This window comes from Oncorhynchus mykiss, chromosome 10, assembly GCF_013265735.2.
Source record: "Oncorhynchus mykiss isolate Arlee chromosome 10, USDA_OmykA_1.1, whole genome shotgun sequence".
Classification (NCBI taxonomy): domain Eukaryota; kingdom Metazoa; phylum Chordata; class Actinopteri; order Salmoniformes; family Salmonidae; genus Oncorhynchus; species Oncorhynchus mykiss.
Window position 1 is genome coordinate 85501796 of NC_048574.1, and position 17904 is coordinate 85519699.

Sequence of the window (17904 nt, forward strand, 5' to 3'; positions counted from 1 at the left end):
TTAGCTCCTGTATAATTGTCTTTAAAACAGCAACCACATTTCTCTACCACATTGTGTACAGTGAGCTGACAGCCTGTCTACTGACAGAGGACCACTTCAGATGTTCAGTGTGTACAGAGGTTTTCAAAGAGCCAGTCTCCATCCCCTGTGGACACAGTTACTGCAGACGGTGCATTGAGACCTACTGGAACCAGCCTGACCAGACAGGAGACTACGACTGTCCCCAGTGCAGAAAGAGATTCAGAACCCGTCCTGACCTCCTCACTAACTCAGCCTTGGAGAAGGTGATTGAGAAACTCCACCAGGCAGGGTTCAAGGTCCCTGATCTTCCCAAGCACTGCTACGCTGGACCTGGAGATGTGGCCTGTGATTTCTGCACTGAGAAACAGCTCAAAGCTGTGAAGTCCTGTCTGACCTGCACTGCCTCCTACTGTGAGAGACATGTCAAGCATCACTACACTGTAGCAGCTCTGCAGAGACACACCCTGGTGGAGGTGACTGGAAACCTGGAGCAGAAACTGTGCCAACTGCACCACAGAGCTCTGGAGGTCTTCTGTAAGACAGACCAGGTTTCTGTTTGTGTTCTGTGTGCCTTACAGGACCACAGGAACCACGATGTCATAAAGAATGAGAGAGATACTGTAGAGGTGGGTGTGTCTATAGTCTGGACCAGTGGTGTGGTAGATAGTGAAGAGGTGGGTGTGTCTATAGTCTGGACTAGTGTGTGGTAGATAGTGTAGAGGTGGGTGTGTCTATAGTCTGGACTAGTGTGTGGTAGATAGTGAAGAGGTGGGTGTGTCTATAGTCTGGACTAGTGTGTGGTAGAAAGTGAAGAGGTGGGTGTGTCTATAGTCTGGACTAGTGTGTGGTAGATAGTGAAGAGGTGGGTGTGTCTATAGTCTGGACTAGTGTGTGGTAGATAGTGAAGAGGTGGGTGTGTCTATATCCTGGACCAGTGTGTGGTAGATAGTGAAGAGGTGGGTGTGTCTATATCCTGGACCAGTGTGTGGTAGATAGTGAAGAGGTGGGTGTGTCTATAGTCTGGACTAGTGTGTGGTAGATAGTGAAGAGGTGGGTGTGTCTATAGTCTGGACTAGTGTGTGGTAGATAGTGAAGAGGTGGGTGTGTCTATAGTCTGGACTAGTGTGTGGTAGATAGTGAAGAGGTGGGTGTGTCTATAGTCTGGACTAGTGTGTGGTAGATACTGAAGAGGTGGGTGTGTCTATAGTCTGGACTAGTGTGTGGTAGATACTGAAGAGGTGGGTGTGTCTATAGCCTGGACCAGTGTGTGGTAGATACTGAAGAGGTGGGTTTGTCTATAGTTTCTTCTTGCCACCAGGACATTGGACAGTATATTAAACATTGTAAGGCAGTGGGTTAAAAAGTAACATGTTTCAGTTTTATTTAGCATTTTTATTTTATTCCATTTTTATGATCTCAAGTTAAATGTGCCTTTCTGCCTGTCTTTCAGTAAGTCTTAGTTTAATATAATACTAATGTGTTGGCTGTAATTGTCTATCAAGGAAAACACCAAAACTCAGGAGGAACAGATTGCCTCCAGGCTGGAAGCTCGACTCCAGAGAGAGATCACGATTCTACAACATAATACAGAGGAGCTTGCTACTGACAACACTGAACAGGTATCATTTACTGGCAATACTTTACCTTCTAGATAGTACTGGTAACTTACCTTAACAATACTTTACCTTCTAGACAGACACTTTCCTGTCAATTTTCAACTATCTCCATCTGTTCTTATCAGTTTACCAACACTTTTCTGTATTGTATTGAACTGTTTTCTCCCACTATCCTTTGTTGAGTAACTTCAAGTGATGACATATGTTCCTCAGAATGTCAAGAATGCGACCATTGAGCTGAACAATCCTGCCAAGCATTTCTGCAGAAGCCTGACTGAAGGTTAGTTACATTACTGCTGTTGACCTTTAATGACCTGTACTAGAACCTAAGGCTGTTCTTACCAAAGGTGAGTTATATTACTGCTGAATGACTGTCTTTAATGATGTTATGATGTGTTTTCTGTGATTGTCAGACTGGACAGCAGACAGTGTTGTGGTGGCTGCCCTCGGTCGTCCCTTCGATCTTGGGATGTTGTATGACTGCCGCAGTGACTCATTTGATTCAGGTACCGGATGCTTTTCCAGTTTAAAGACTTGTTCTATTGTGGATATAGTTATTGTTTTGCTCAGGTATGTGTGCATAGTTTAAACACAGCTGTTTTATCTAATGTTTAAAGCATGGACTGGGTCAGCGCTGGTCTAGAAAATTTATACATTTTGTTGAGTGCTGGACTTTATAGTTTGTCTTGTGAATAGTTCATATTGTGAAATACAGTGAGGAGAACAAGTATTTGATACACTTCAATGCAATAAAATGCTAATTAATTACTTAAAAATCAATGTGATTTTCTGGATTTTATTTTATTTTTTTCTGGATTTTTTTTTTTTTTTTTTTGATTCCGTCTCTTACAGTTGAAGTGTACCTATGATAAAAATTACAGACCTCTACATGCTTTGTAAGTAGGAAAACCTGCAAAATCGGCAGTGTGTCAAATACTTGTTCTCCCCACTGTATGTATTATGATATATTGGGAAGTTCTGCACGGGATGTAATATCATTTTATCTCCTTAGATGTCAGTCTTTGGGATAAAAGTACAATAGCCTTCATGCGTCATTCTCTACCTCGGCCTCTCACAGAGGTGAAGTGTATTGAAGGAGACTCCCTTCAGGACAGATTCAGGGCTCTGGATGTGACCACTCCTCTCAGAGCCAGTGTCCTGTCTGGACTGGTGGAGGTTGGAGGTGCTGCTGGATACCTGAACCATCCTGTTCAGTCCACACTGCAGGACCGGGTCACTCTACAGTACAGAACCACTACCAGACTGGACATGCTCAGTCACAGGGTGCTTCAGGAGGAAAGAGTCAGAACACAACGAAAGGCAACTCATGTGGTCATGGCTGTTCTCTATGGAGCTCAAGCGTTCTTTACCTTTGATTACAAACACATCAGCGGACAACACAGTGGTGCAGGAGAGGCAGATATACACAGTGTTGTAAAGAAGACGATCCCCACCTTCAGTGCAGATCAGATCTTTTCCAGCTTGAGTGACGATGAAAAACCAAACAGTTTGTTGTATCAGTGTACTCTCTACTGTGATTTAGACCATATCAATGGCTCCATGACGTATGACAGAGCTCTAAAAGTCTATGAAACTCTCCCGAAGCTCCTTGGACAGCAAGGAGAGGAAGCAGTGCCTCTGTACGCCTGGCTCTATCCTCTGAAGAATCTGGACAATTCTGTTGAAATTAAATTTTTCACAAAGGCAGAGGGTGTGCTGGACCATCTGAGGCAGGCCACCATGAGATGCCAGGAGATGATGACAGACTTCACCAATGGTTGTGTGATGAAATGGTTTCCTGATCTGAAGTATAAACTGTCTAGATTATCAGAGCTTCTGCAGAAGTACCAGTTGCAGTTTAAGAGAGAGCTGGCCATGGCAGTAAAGACCATGAGAGAGAGTGAAGGGGTGGATGAAAACAGACTGAGAGACATTCTCCAGAACCATGACCAGTCACCGTTCTGTCTTCAGTCTATACAGTTGTGGCTAAACAACAAGGCAGCGGAGGTGAAGTCTCTGAATGTCTGTAAAACAAGAAACATCCCCATAATGAAATCTCAGGAAGAGCTGGACGCTGTCCTCAGATCATCAAAGGACAGGCTGCTGTGTTTCACTCTGACCTCCCTGGAGGATGAAGATCCATTCCTCTCCACCATGGAGCAGCACAAACACTCTGTTCCAATGAACACTGTGAACCAATCTGATCTCACTGGACAGCAGCACAAACACTCTGTTCCAATGAACACTGTGAACCAATCTGATCTCACTGGACAGCAGGAGACACAGCGACCATTCAAACCTCCCGATTTAACTCAGAAAATACAGTCTGCCCTCCGCTTGTTCACCAAATCCTATGAAGACAGCGGCGATGGAGAGAACATCAAGTTCATAGCAGCAGTTATACCAGATATCAGTGTTCCTGGATCCTCCATTCGTCTGTATCAACAAGGCAGTCTCATCACTACCAACTTCCAGCTGGGATTAAAACCTGATCCAGGCCAGGTAGCAGAGATAAAACAGAGCTGTGTCCTCCTGACGTTTCCACAGTCAACCATCAGAAGACCTGAGAGGTACAGAGTAGAGTACAGAGTCATGACTACTGGTGTTAGCAAGGTTAGCAAACGGCCATGGAATGTAGTAGACACCCTGGCTCCTGCAGAAACCTGTCTGGTGCCAGGTCTGAAACCGTTCACACTGTACCAGATCAGATACTCTGTTATAGAACACTCTGGTATGAGTGACTTTAGCAAGGTCATTGAGGTCAAGACCCTGAGATCCCCACCTGAACAGCTGTATGTGAGCCGGCTGCTGAACAAAACAAAGGAAACTGTCAAAGTGACTTGGTTCCAGCCTGAGTGTGAAGATGGTGCCTCTGTACTCCACTACAACGTAGACTATAAAGAGACAGGACTGGAGGGCTGGTCTACCATGGTAACAGAGGGACCTGAATGTTACTGTGATGTAACTCTGAACCTCAGTACCTGCTACAGAGTCAGAGTGTCAGCTGTCTATGGAGAAGGAGACACCAGTGCAACCAGCAGAGAGACAGATGTCCCAGTCAATGGTGAGCTACATCAAGTCAATCTAACTTGATATTCATGTGAATAACATTTTAATGAATAACTTTTGAACAAAAGTCTATCCATGATAAATATTTGGTCCAATTCTCACTACAACGTTTGGGAACCTCTGCCACATAGTCCAAACTAGAGGTCGACTGATTATGATTTTTCAACGCAGATACTGATACAGATACCGATTATTGGAGGACCAAAAAAGCTGATACCGATTAATCAGACAATTTTTTTATTGTATTTATTTTTAATAATGACAATTACAACAATACTGAATGAACACTTATTTTAACTTAATATAATACATCAATAAAGCCTCAAATAAATAATGAAACATGTTCAATTTGTTTTAAATAATGCAAAAACAAAGTGTTGGAGAAGAAAGTTAAAGTGCAATATGTGCCATGTAAGAAAGCTAACGTTTGAGTTCCTTGCTCAGAACATGAGAACATATGAAAGCTGGTGGTTCCTTTTAACATGAGTCTTCAATATTCCCAGGTAAGAGGTTTTAGGTAGTTATTATAGGAATTATAGGAATATTTCCCTCTACACCTCTACACCATTTTGTATTTCATTAACCTTTGACTATTGGATGTTCTTATAGGCACTTTAAATCAAATCAAATCAAATTTTATTTGTCACATACACATGGTTAGCAGATGTTAATGCGAGTGTAGCGAAATGCTTGTGCTTCTAGTTCCGACAATGCAGTAATAACCAACAAGTAATCTAACTAACAATTCCAAAACTACTGTCTTATACACACAAGTGTAAGGGGCTAAAGAATATGTACATAAAGATATATGAATGAGTGATGATACAGAGCAGCATAGGCAAGATACAGTAGATGGTATTGAGTACAGTATATACATATGAGATGAGTATGTAAACAAAGTGGCATAGTTTAAAGTGGCTAGTGATACATGTATTACATAAAGATGCAGTAGATGATATAGAGTACAGTATATACGTATACATATGAGATGAATAATGTAGGGTATGTAAACATTATATTAGGTAGCATTGTTTAAAGTGGCTAGTGATATATTTTGCATAATTTCCCATCAATTCCCATTATTAAAGTGGCTGGAGTTGAGTCAGTGTCAGTGTGTTGGCAGCAGCCACTCAATGTTAGTGGTGGCTGTTTAACAGTCTGATGGCCTTGAGATAGAAGCTGTTTTTCAGTCTCTCGGTCCCAGCTTTGATGCACCTGTACTGACCTCGCCTTCTGGATGATAGCGGGCTGAACAGGCAGTGGCTCGGGTGGTTGTTGTCCTTGATGATCTTTATGGCCTTCCTGTAACATCGGGTGGTGTAGGTGTCCTGGAGGGCAGGTAGTTTGCCCCCGGTGATGCGTTGTGCAGACCTCACTACCCTCTGGAGAGCCTTACGGTTGTGGGCGGAGCAGTTGCCGTACCAGGCGGTGATACAGCCCGCCAGGATGCTCTCGATTGTGCATCTGTAGAAGTTTGTGAGTGCTTTTGGTGACAAGCCGAATTTCTTCAGCCTCCTGAGGTTGAAGAGGCGCTGCTGCGCCTTCTTCACGATGCTATCTGTGTGGGTGGACCAATTCAGTTTGTCTGTGATGTGTATGCCGAGGAACTTAAAACTTGCTACCATCTCCACTACTGTTCCATCGATGTGGATAGGGGGGTGTTCCCTCTGCTGTTTCCTGAAGTCCACAATCATCTCCTTAGTTTTGTTGACGTTGAGTGTGAGGTTATTTTCCTGACACCACACTCCGAGGGCCCTCACCTCCTCCCTGTAGGCCGTCTCGTCATTGTTGGTAATCAAGCCTACCACTGTTGTGTTGTCCGCAAACTTGATGATTGAGTTGGAGGCGTGCGTGGCCACGCAGTCGTGGGTGAACAGGGAGTACAGGAGAGGGCTCAGAACGCACCTTTGTGGGGCCCCAGTGTTGAGGATCAGCGGGGTGGAGATGTTGTTGCCTACCCTCACCACCTGGGGGCGGCCCGTCAGGAAGTCCAGTACCCAGTTGCACAGGGCGGGGTCGAGACCCAGGGTCTCGAGCTTGATGACGAGCTTGGAGGGTACTATGGTGTTAAATGCCGAGCTGTAGTCGATGAACAGCATTCTCACATAGGTATTCCTCTTGTCCAGATGGGTTAGGGCAGTGTGCAGTGTGGTTGAGATTGCATCGTCTGTGGACCTATTTGGGCGGTAAGCAAATTGGAGTGGGTCTAGGGTGTCAGGTAGGGTGGAGGTGATTTGGTCCTTGACTAGTCTCTCAAAGCACTTCATGATGACGGAAGTGAGTGCTACGGGGCGGTAGTCGTTTAGCTCAGTTACCTTAGCTTTCTTGGGAACAGGAACAATGGTGGCCCTCTTGAAGCATGTGGGAACAGCAGACTGGGATAGGGATTGATTGAATATGTCCGTAAACACACCAGCCAGCTGGTCTGCGCATGCTCTGAGGGCGCGGCTGGGGATGCCGTCTGGGCCTGCAGCCTTGCGAGGGTTAACACGTTTAAATGTTTTACTCACCTCGGCTGCAGTGAAGGAGAGTCTGCATGTTTTGGTTGCGGGCCGTGTCAGTGGCACTGTATTGTCCTCAAAGCGGGCAAAAAAGTTATTTAGTCTGCCTGGGAGCAGGACATCCTGGTCCGTGACTGGGCTGGATTTCTTCTTGTAGTCCGTGATTGACTGTAGACCCTGCCACATGCCTCTTGTGTCTGAGCCGTTGAATTGAGACTCTACTTTGTCTCTATACTGACGCTTAGCTTGTTTGATTGCCTTCCGGAGGGAATAGCTACACTGTTTGTATTCGGTCATGTTACCGGTCACTTTGCCCTGATTAAAAGCAGTGGTTCGCGCTTTCAGTTTCACGCGAATGCTGCCATCAATCCACGGTTTCTGGTTTGGGAATGTTTTAATCGTTACTATGGGAACGACATCTTCAATGCACGTTCTAATGAACTCGCACACCGAATCAGCGTATTCGTCAATGTTGTTGTCTGACGCAATACGAAAGATATCCCAGTCCACGTGATGGAAGCCGTCTTGGAGTGTGGAATCAGATTGGTCGGACCAGCGTTGAACAGACCTCAGCGTGGGAGCTTCTTGTTTTAGTTTCTGTCTGTAGGCAGGGATCAACAAAATGGAGTCGTGGTCAGCTTTTCCGAAAGGAGGGCGGGGGTTTAGTATTGCCAGTGTAACAGTATAGCTTCCGTCCCTCTCCTCGCTCCTCCCTGGGCTCGAACCGCTCCTCCCTGGGCTCGAACCAGGAACACAACGACAACAGCCACCCTCGAAGCAGTGTTACCCATGCAAAGCAAGGGAAACAACCACTCCAAGGCTCAGAGCGAGTGATATTTGAAACGCTATTAGCTATTAGCGCGCGCTAACTAGCTAGCCATTTCACTTCGGTTACACCAGCCTCATCTCGAGAGTTGATAGGCTTGAAGTCATAAACAGCGCAACATCAACATCAGAAGCCTCCTCCCTAAGTTTGTTTTACTCACTGCTTTAGCACACTCAGTCAACCCTGATGTCCTTTCCGTGTCTGAATCCTGGCTTAGGAAGGCCACCAAAAATTCGGAGATTTCCATACCGAACTATAACATTTTCCGTCAAGATAGAATTGCCAAAGGGGGAGGAGTTGCAGTCTACTGCAGAGATACCCAAACAGTTCAAACTACTAATTTAAAAAAATACTCTCTCCAGAAATAAGTCTCTCACTGTTGCCGCCTGCTACCGACCCCCCTCAGCTCCCAGCTGTGCCCTGCACAACATTTGTGAAGTGATCGCCCCCCATCTAGCTTCAGGGTTTGTTCTGTTAGGTGACCTAAACTGGGATATATAACTGGGACATCCTGACCAACTGGCCCTCCAAATACACCTCCGCTGTCTTCAACCAGGATCTCAGCAATCACTGCCTCATTGCCTGTATCCGCTATGGGTCCGTAGTCAAGCGACCACACCTCATCACTGTCAAACGCTCCCTAAAACACTTCTGCGAGCAGGCCTTTCTAATCGACCTGGCCCGGGTATCCTGGAAGGATATTGACCTTATCCCGTCAGTTGAGGATGCCTGGTCAGTCTTTAAAAGTAACTTCCTCACCATTTTAGATAAGCATGCTCCGTTCAAAAAATGCAGAACTAGAACAGATATAGCCCTTGGTTCACTCCAGACCTGACTGCCCTCGACCAGCACAAAAATATCCTCTGGCGGACTGCAATAGCATTGAATTGTCCCCGCAATATGCAACTGTTCAGGGAAGTAAGGAACCGATACACGCAGTCAATCAAAGGCCAGCTTCTTCAGGCAGAAATTTGCATTCTGTAGCTCTAACTCCAAAAAGTTCTGGGACACTGTAAAGTCCATGGAGAACAAGAGCTCCTCCTCCCAGCTGCCCACTGCACTGAGGCTGGGTAACACGGTCACCACCGATAAATCCATGATTATCGAAAACTTCAACAAGCATTTCTCAACGGCTGGCCATGCCTTCCTCCTGGCTACTCCAACCTCGGCCAACAGCTCCCCCCCCCCCCCCCCCCGCAGCTACTCGCCCAAGCCTCTCCAGGTTCTCCTTTACCCAAATCCAGATAGCAGATGTTCTGAAAGAGCTGCAAAAGCTGGACCTGTACAAATCAGCTGGGCTTACCAATCTGGACCCTCTATTTCTGAAACTATCCGCCGCCATTGTCGCAACCCCTATTACCAGCCTGTTTAACCTCTCTTTCATATCGTCTGAGATCCCCAAGGATTGGAAAGCTGCCGCAGTCATCCCCCTCTTCAAAGGGGGAGACACCCTGGACCCAAACTGTTACAGACCTATATCCATCCTGCCCTGCCTATCTAAGGTCTTTGAAAGCCAAGTTAACAAACAGGTCACTGACCATCTCGAATCCCACCGTACCTTCTCCGCTGTGCAATCTGGTTTCCGAGCCGGTCACAGGTGCACCTCAGCCACGCTCAAGGTACTAAATGATATCATAACCGCCATCGATAAAAGACAGTACTGTGCAGCCGTCTTCATCGACCTGGCCAATGCTTTCGACTCTGTCAATCACCATATTCTTATCGGCAGACTCAGTAGCCTCGTTTTTTTCTAATGACTGCCTTGCCTGGTTCACCAACTACTTTGCAGACAGAGTTCAGTGTGTCAAATCGGAGGGCATGTTGTCCGGTCCTCTGGCAGTCCTCTGGCAGTCTCTATAGGGATGCCACAGGGTTCAATTCTCGGGCCGACTCTTTTCTCTGTATGTATCAATGATGTTGCACTTGCTGCGGGCGATACCCCGATCCAGCTCTACGCAGACGACACCATTCTGTATACTTCTGGCCCTACCTTGGACACTGTGCTATCTAACCTCCAAACGAGCTTCAATGCCATACAACACTCCTTCCGTGGCCTCCAACTGCTCTTAAACGCTAGCAAAACCAAATGCATGCTTTTCAACCGTTCGCTGCCTGCACCCGCACGCCCGACTAGCATCACCACCCTGGATGGTTCCGACCTAGAATATGTGGACATCTATAAGTACCTAGGTGTCTGGCTAGACTGTAAACTCTCCTTCCAGACTCATATCAAACAATCTAAAATCAAATCTATAGTCGGCTTTCTATTCCGCAACAAAGCCTCCTTCACTCACGCCGCCAAACTTACCCTAGTAAAACTGAGTATCCTACCCATCCTCGACTTCGGCAATGTCATCTACAAAATAGCTTCCAATACTCTACTTAGCAAACTGGATGCAGTTTATCACAGTGCCATCCGTTTTGTTACTAAAGCACCTTATACCACCCACCACTGCGACCTGTATGCTCTAGTCGGCTGGCCCTCGCTACATATTTGTCGCCAGACCCACTGGCTCCAGGTCATCTATAAGTCCATGCTAGGTAAAGCTCCACCTTATCTCAGTTCACTGGTCACGATGGCAACACCCACCCATAGCACGCGCTCCAGCAGGTGTATCTCACTGATCATCCCTAAAGCCAACACCTCATTTGGCCTCCTTTTGTTCCAGTTCTCTGCTGCCTGTGACTGGAACGAATTGCAAAAATCGCTGAAGTTGGAGACTTTTATCTCCCTCAGCAACTTTAAACATCTGCTATCTGAGCAGCTAACCGATCGCTGCAGCTGTACATAGTCTATTGGTAAATAGCCCACCCAATTTACCTACCTCATCCCCATAATGTTTATATTTATTTACTTTTCTGCTCTTTTGCACACCAGTATCTCTACCTGTACGTGACCATCTGATCATTTATCACTCCAGTGTTAATCTGCAAAATTGTAATTATTCGCCTACCTCCTCATGCCTTTTGCACACAGTGTATATAGACTCCCCCTTTGTTTTCTACTGTGTTATTGACTTGTTAATTGTTTACTCCATGTGTAACTCTGTGTTGTCTGTTCACACTGCTATGCTTTATCTTGGCCAGGTCGCAGTTGTAAATGAGAACTTGTTCTCAACTAGCCTACCTGGTTAAATAAAGTTGTTCTCAACTAGCCTACCTGGTTAAATAAAGGTGTTCTCAACTAGCCCACCTGGTTAAATAAAGGTGTTCTCAACTAGCCTACCTGGTTAAATAAAGGTGTTCTCAACTAGCCTACCTGGTTAAATAAAGGTGTTCTCAACTAGCCTACCTGGTTAAATAAAGGTGTTCTCAACTAGCCTACCTGGTTAAATAAAGGTGTTCTCAACTAGCCTACCTGGTTAAATAAAGGTGTTCTCAACTAGCCCACCTGGTTAAATAAAGGTGTTCTCAACTAGCCTACCTGGTTAAATAAAGTTGTTCTCAACTAGCCTACCTGGTTAAATAAAGGTGTTCTCAACTAGCCTACCTGGTTAAATAAAGGTGTTCTCAACTAGCCTACCTGGTTAAATAAAGGTGTTCTCAACTAGCCTACCTGGTTAAATAAAGGTGTTCTCAACTAGCCTACCTGGTTAAATAAAGGTGTTCTCAACTAGCCTACCTGGTTAAATAAAGGTGAAATAAAATAAAAATAATATAAAATGCTCAGTCAGATTATATGCAACGCAGGACACGCTAGATAATATCTAGTAATATCATCAACCATGTGTAGTTAACTAGTGATTATGATTGATTGATTGTTTTTTATAAGATAAGTTTAATGCTAGCTAGCAACTTACCCTGGCTTACTGCATGCACGTAATAGGCAGTCTCCTTGTGGAGTGCAATGAGAGGCTTGTCGTTATTGCGTTGGACTAGTTAACTGTAAGGTCGCAAGATTGGATCCCCGAGCTGACAAGGTGAAAATCTGTCGTTCTGCCCCTGAACAAGGCAGTTAACCCACTGTTCCTAGGCCGTCATTGAAAATAAGAATGTGTTCTTAACTGACTTGCCTAGTAAAATAAAGGTAATATAGACATCTGCTAAATATGAGTATGTGACCAATAACATTTGATTTGATTTGACAAGCGACATTTAAACATAGTGATGTGATTATTATTTTTTTTTTTTTTGTAAGCAGATTTAAGTGACTAGATCGCTCAGGAACACTCAACACCTCTTGGAAAGCCATTCTGGAGTGTGACTTTTGTATAAACATGCGTGTAATTGTCTCACTGAATAATAATAAAACTATACCAGGGTTTTCAGAAGACCGAGGTGGGTTCTTATCTGGGTATTGTGATGTCATTATGGGGTATTGTGATGTCATTACGGGGTATTGTGATGTCATTACGGGGTATTGTGATGTGGGTTGGGTTTTCAGAAGACCGAGGAGGGTTCTTATCTAGGTATTGTGATGTCATTACGGGGTATTGTGATGTGGGTTGGGTTTTCAGAAGACCGAGGAGGGTTCTTATCTGGGTATTGTAATGTCATTACGGGGTATTGTGATGTCATTACGGGGTATCGTAATGTGGGTTGGGTTTTCAGAAGACCGAGGTGGGTTCTTATCTGGGTATTGTGATGTCATTACGGGGTATTGTGATGTGGGTTGAATAAAATAAATAATAAAGGTGAAACAAAATATATGTATTTAATAAAATCGGCAAAGTCCAAAAATACTGATTTCCGATTGTTATTAAAACTTGAAATCGGCCCTAATTAATCGACCATTCCGATTAATCGGTCGACCTCTAGTCCAAACCCATTGTTAGTTTTTGTTGTAGAAGACATTTTGCAGTAGCCTAGGTTAAGAGCGTTGGACCAGTGAGCATTGGACCAATAACCGAAAGGTTGCTAGTTCGAATCCCCGAGCTGATAAGGTGAAAAATGTGTCAATGAGCAAGGCAATTAGCCCTTATTGCTCCTGTAAGTCGTGTCTGCTATGAAATGTATCTTTTATACTGCTTTATTATGTTATTAACAATAGGACAAACTCTGCGTGAAATACCGCACCTCAGTGGTGTGAAGTGTGTTAATGCGCTTCTAAAATGGGATCACACATTGTTTGGGGGTGAAAATTCCCTCTGAAAACTACTATTTTCTGCAAAAAAAAAACATTATTGATATAACATCATTACATGTCTATCATTGAAACTTTCTACACACAGTGATTTTAATCTACAATTTACTTTGCAGTCTGGTATTTAGACCTCTCAGAGAATAAGGCCTCCCTCCTCCTAGAAGTGTTGAAACTCCAACCAGAGAAGAAACCAGTAGAGCTGAAGGGCTGGTCAGATGAAGAGAGTGAAGTGAGGAGTTTCCTTATGTGTCTGTCCTACATCTCACAGCTGAGGTGAGTGTTTTTTCAGAGATGTGTCATATTATACCAGTTATTTATCTGGTTTATAAAACATCTGTTTATCCAAATGACTCCATTAGTATGTTTTCGCCATTCTGACATGTAAACATTATTGTTTGTCTGTGGTTGATTCCTCTGCATTACTTATCCAGAGAATCCAGGATAACTTGTATTAACTATGTTTGTATGTCTTCTCATTCAGGTTGTGTGTTGGTTATGGTGAAGAGAAGGCCTGGACAGTTCTGTCTAAACTCAGTGTTGCTGCAGCTGAGTTTGATACAGAGACAGGAGAGAATATCTTAAAGACATTATCCTCCATGTGCAGATACACAGATGATGATGATGGTGGTGGTGTTCCATTTAGAGAGAGTGACTTCCTGTTGGATCTGTACTCACATGTGAAGGACTATGAGACTCAAACAGGCAGGAGTGTCCTTCCAGCATTACAGACAGTTTACCAGTCAGCTCCTGCAGTCTGGTCCATACTCCTCTCTGAGAGAAAGGCCTCCCTCCTCCTAGAGGTGCTGAAACTCCAACCAGAGAAGAAACCAGTAGAGCTGAAGGGCTGGTCAGATGAAGAGAGTGAAGTGAGGAGTTTCCTTCAGTGTCTGCCCTACATCTCACAGCTAAGGTGAGTTTTCATAGTAATGTGTTTTCTTGTTTGTGTTCTCATGTTTATGAACAATACTCTAATAATATCTACACCCTACACGTGTTCATTTTGTCCCTTGTTTATCCTCACGACTCGAACACACCACCAGCGTCATTGCATTTTGGTACACCAGAAGTACATTAATTTGCCTTGAAACAGTGTTGTTTGTGGGTTGCATTTATGGAATGCATCAAAGCGTAGACTGCTTGACAGAAATGGTAGCCGAAGGTAAACTTTTGTTGCACATATCCAGGTGATACACAGGCATACTATTTTGCGCAATGATGCTGTCGGTGTGATCGAGGCATCAGTTCATTATCAGCTAATATCTATATAGAGTTTTTATTTTATTTACTAGTTTAAATAGATGTTGTACACATCACACAGTGTCAGATTGTCGGAATCAGCTGTTACTGTCCTGGTTGCAGTTTCCATCCACGGAGGTCTGATCCCTCAAAGCTGATCAAGTTCCTGGTGGATCTCCTGTCTCAAGCAGCAGAGTGGGAGGAGCAGACAGGAGAGAAGACACTGAAGCTGGTATCATCAGTGTGTACTTACAGAACCTTTCCTTATCGCCATGGAGACACTTCTAAACAGAGTGATTTCCTGTTGGATCTGTTCTCACATGTGAAGGACTATGAGACTCAAACAGGCAGGAGTGTCCTTCCAGCATTACAGCCTGTTTACCAGTCAGCCAGTCCTGCTATCTGGTCCATAGACCTCTCAGAGAGAAAGGCCTCCCTCCTCCTCGAAGTGCTGAAACTCCAACCAGAGAAGAAACCAGTAGAGCTGAAGGGCTGGTCAGATGAAGAGAGTGAAGTGAGGAGTTTCCTTCAGTGTCTGCCCTACATCTCACAGCTGAGGTGAGTGAGTTTTGCAGAGATGTGTCATATTGTACCAGCAATTTATCTGGTTTATAAAATGTCTGTTTATCCATATCCCTCCATTAGTATGTTTTTGCCATTCTGCCATGTAAACATTATTATGTGTCTGTGGTTGATTCCTCTGCATTACTTATTGTTGCAGGAATTAAATTCCTCTGTTTTAATACCCAATTAAAATTAAACACTCTGTCAATTCATAAGGATTTGTATGACCCTTATTTTATAAAAAATGGACAGAGCCCAGTCTTAAAGTCAAACAGCAGTTTTTATTCACGAGAATACTGCTCCTTACACATTTTACCACAGGTTATAAACGGAAAATGACGTCAGCGTTTTCTAAATGTTCCGTCTCTTCTTGACACTGGTAGAAAGGCTCTATAGTTCTCAAGCCTTCCCACCTCGCCTAGAGCCAAGGTCAGCCTGTGCAGATAAGCCTTCTAGCCAGTCTGGCGATATAGTTCATTAATTTCTACCAAGGAACAGACAGTCATTGTTCTAATTCTTGATTATATTTACACACATTATATTCAGTACTAGGATTAAAAAGAAAATTCAAACATATACAGTAACATAATAGTATTCTGATTAGTACATATACAGTAACATAATAGTATTCTGATTAGTACATATACAGTAACATAATAGTATTCTGATTAGTACATATACAGTAACATAATAGTATTCTGATTAGTACATATACAGTAACATAATAGTATTCTGATTAGTACATATACAGTAACATAATAGTATTCTGATTAGTACATATACAGTAACATAATAGTATTCTGATTAGTACATATACAGTAACATAATAGTATTCTGATTAGTACATATACAGTAACATAATAGTATTCTGATTAGTACATATACAGTAACATAATAGTATTCTGATTAGTACATATACAGTAACATAATAGTATTCTGATTAGTACATATACAGTAACATAATAGTATTCTGATTAGTACATATACAGTAACATAATAGTATTCTGATTAGTACATACAAATTCCCTTAACACTTATCCAGAGAATCCAGGATAACTTGTATTAACTATGTTTGTCTGTCTTCTCATTCAGGTTGTGTGTTGATTATGGTGAAGAGAAGAAGAAGAAGGCCTGGACGGTTCTGTCTAAACTCAGTGTTGCTGCAGCTGAGTTTGATAAAGAGACAGGAGAGAATATCTTAAAGACATTATCCTCCATGTGCAGATACACATATGGTGAAGATGATGATGGTGATGATGGTAATCCATTTAGAGAGAGTGATTTCCTGTTGGATCTGTACTCACATGTGAAGGACTATGAGACTCAAACAGGCAGGAGTGTCCTTCCAGCATTACAGACAGTTTACCAGTCAGCTCCTGCAGTCTGGTCCATAGACCTCTCAGAGAGAAAGGCCTCCCTCCTCCTAGAAGTGCTGAAACTCCAACCAGAGAAGAAACCAGTAGAGCTGAAGGGCTGGTCAGATGAAGAGAGTGAAGTGAAGAGTGTCCTTCAGTGTCTGTCCTACATCTCACAGCTGAGGTGAGTTGGATCAGTACATTTCAGAGATTGTAGTTGTCTGTCCCTGAATAATTTTGCACGCCCAATTTTTCAGTTTTTGATTTGTTAAAAAAGTTTGAAATATCCAATCAATGTCGTTCCACTTCATGATTGTGTCCCACTTGTTGTTGATTCTTCACAAAAAAATACAGTTTTATATCTTTGTTTGAACCCTGAAATGTGGCAAAAGGTCGCAAAGTTCAAGGGGGCCGAATACTTTTGCAAGGCACTGTATTTTTTTTACTGAGGTTAAAGGTCAGACTGTTAGCTATAATTCGAGGGTATTTCCATCCATATCGGGTGAACCGTTTAGATATTACAGCACTTTTTGTACATTGTCCCCCCATTTTAGGGAACCAAAAGTATTTGGATAAATTCACTTATTATGTATTAATGTAGTACAAAGTGTAGTATTTGGTCCCATCTTCCTAGAACGCAATGACTACATCAAGCCTGTGACTCTACAAACTTGTTGGATGCATTTTGCTGTTTGTTTTGGTTGTTTCAGATTATTTTGTGCCCAATAGAAAATTAATGGTAGATTCATGTATTGTTTCATTTTGGAGACACTTTTATAGTAAATAAGATAATAAAATAATATGTTTCTGAACACTTCTACATGAATGTGGATGCGACCTATAGATAATCCTGAATGAATCCTGAATAATGTTTGTGAATTCTTTTCAAAACATTTTTCTCAGGATATTAGCGTTTTATATTTCAAATCTTAGTGTTTATTCCACTTTGAGTCAATACATGTCAGGTGTTTCTGTATTGAATAATAATGTTTTTTATTTGATTCATCTTTATGTTTATTTTGTTCACTTTGACATTAGATTCAAGCCATTTTAATTCAACACGAAAAATGTATAAAGGATGGAATACTAATGGAGGACAAAAAAGTGCTGTAATTTCACCTGATTTGGAAATAAAAATCTAATTAAAGCTGACAGACTGACCTTTAACCTCATAGTCATTGTATCATTGTATAATTTCAAAGTGCTGGAGTACAGGGCCAAATTAACAAACGGTCTCCTAAATGTCTGATTTGATGTCCCCCATGTTCTGCTGTTTCAGCTGTGGTGATGACAGGTTTTTCCAGACTGTGTGTGAATCCATCCCTGTGAGGTCCAGAGAGGAGGACCAGCTGTTAGCCTCTCTCCTCCAGGCCTTGGGCTCCACCCTGTCACTGGGAGGAGTGTTACCCAGGAAAACCTGCAGGTCTGTGGGGAGAGTCCTGGGTCTCTGTGCCTCCAGAGTGGACCTCACTCTCACCCCCAGCAAGATCTCTCTCCAAGGAGCCGCACTTCTTTTGAGACATGAGTCAAAGCTCCACAAGCTCAGGTATGTTCAGGAAGACAGCTTTTACAGGTCTATTGAATAGTTGATTTTTCTATTGAGCATTTTATCTGACGAGGTTTGTCTGTTTTA

The 17904-nt window shown here is 43.2% G+C and overlaps 1 protein-coding gene across 3 annotated transcripts in view; it reads left to right on the top strand.

Moving 5' to 3' along the window:
- LOC110513232 overlaps positions 1 to 17904 on the top strand; it is a 122658-nt gene that overhangs the window by 29633 nt on the left and 75121 nt on the right. For 2 of the 3 annotated variants that reach the window (XR_005034308.1, XM_036934329.1), the window contains exons 8-17: positions 62 to 647; positions 1524 to 1640; positions 1851 to 1917; positions 2051 to 2143; positions 2650 to 4701; positions 13233 to 13389; positions 13598 to 14026; positions 14476 to 14910; positions 16009 to 16455; positions 17551 to 17817. Coding sequence is in view for 2 of the 3 variants with exons in the window: in XM_036934329.1 (XP_036790224.1) it covers positions 62 to 647; positions 1524 to 1640; positions 1851 to 1917; positions 2051 to 2143; positions 2650 to 4701; positions 13233 to 13389; positions 13598 to 14026; positions 14476 to 14910; positions 16009 to 16455; positions 17551 to 17817 (4650 nt within the window). In the remaining variant the exon portion in view is untranslated. The remainder of the gene's footprint in view (positions 1 to 61; positions 648 to 1523; positions 1641 to 1850; positions 1918 to 2050; positions 2144 to 2649; positions 4702 to 13232; positions 13390 to 13597; positions 14027 to 14475; positions 14911 to 16008; positions 16456 to 17550; positions 17818 to 17904) is intronic. The other variant, XM_036934330.1, reaches the window with a different exon arrangement.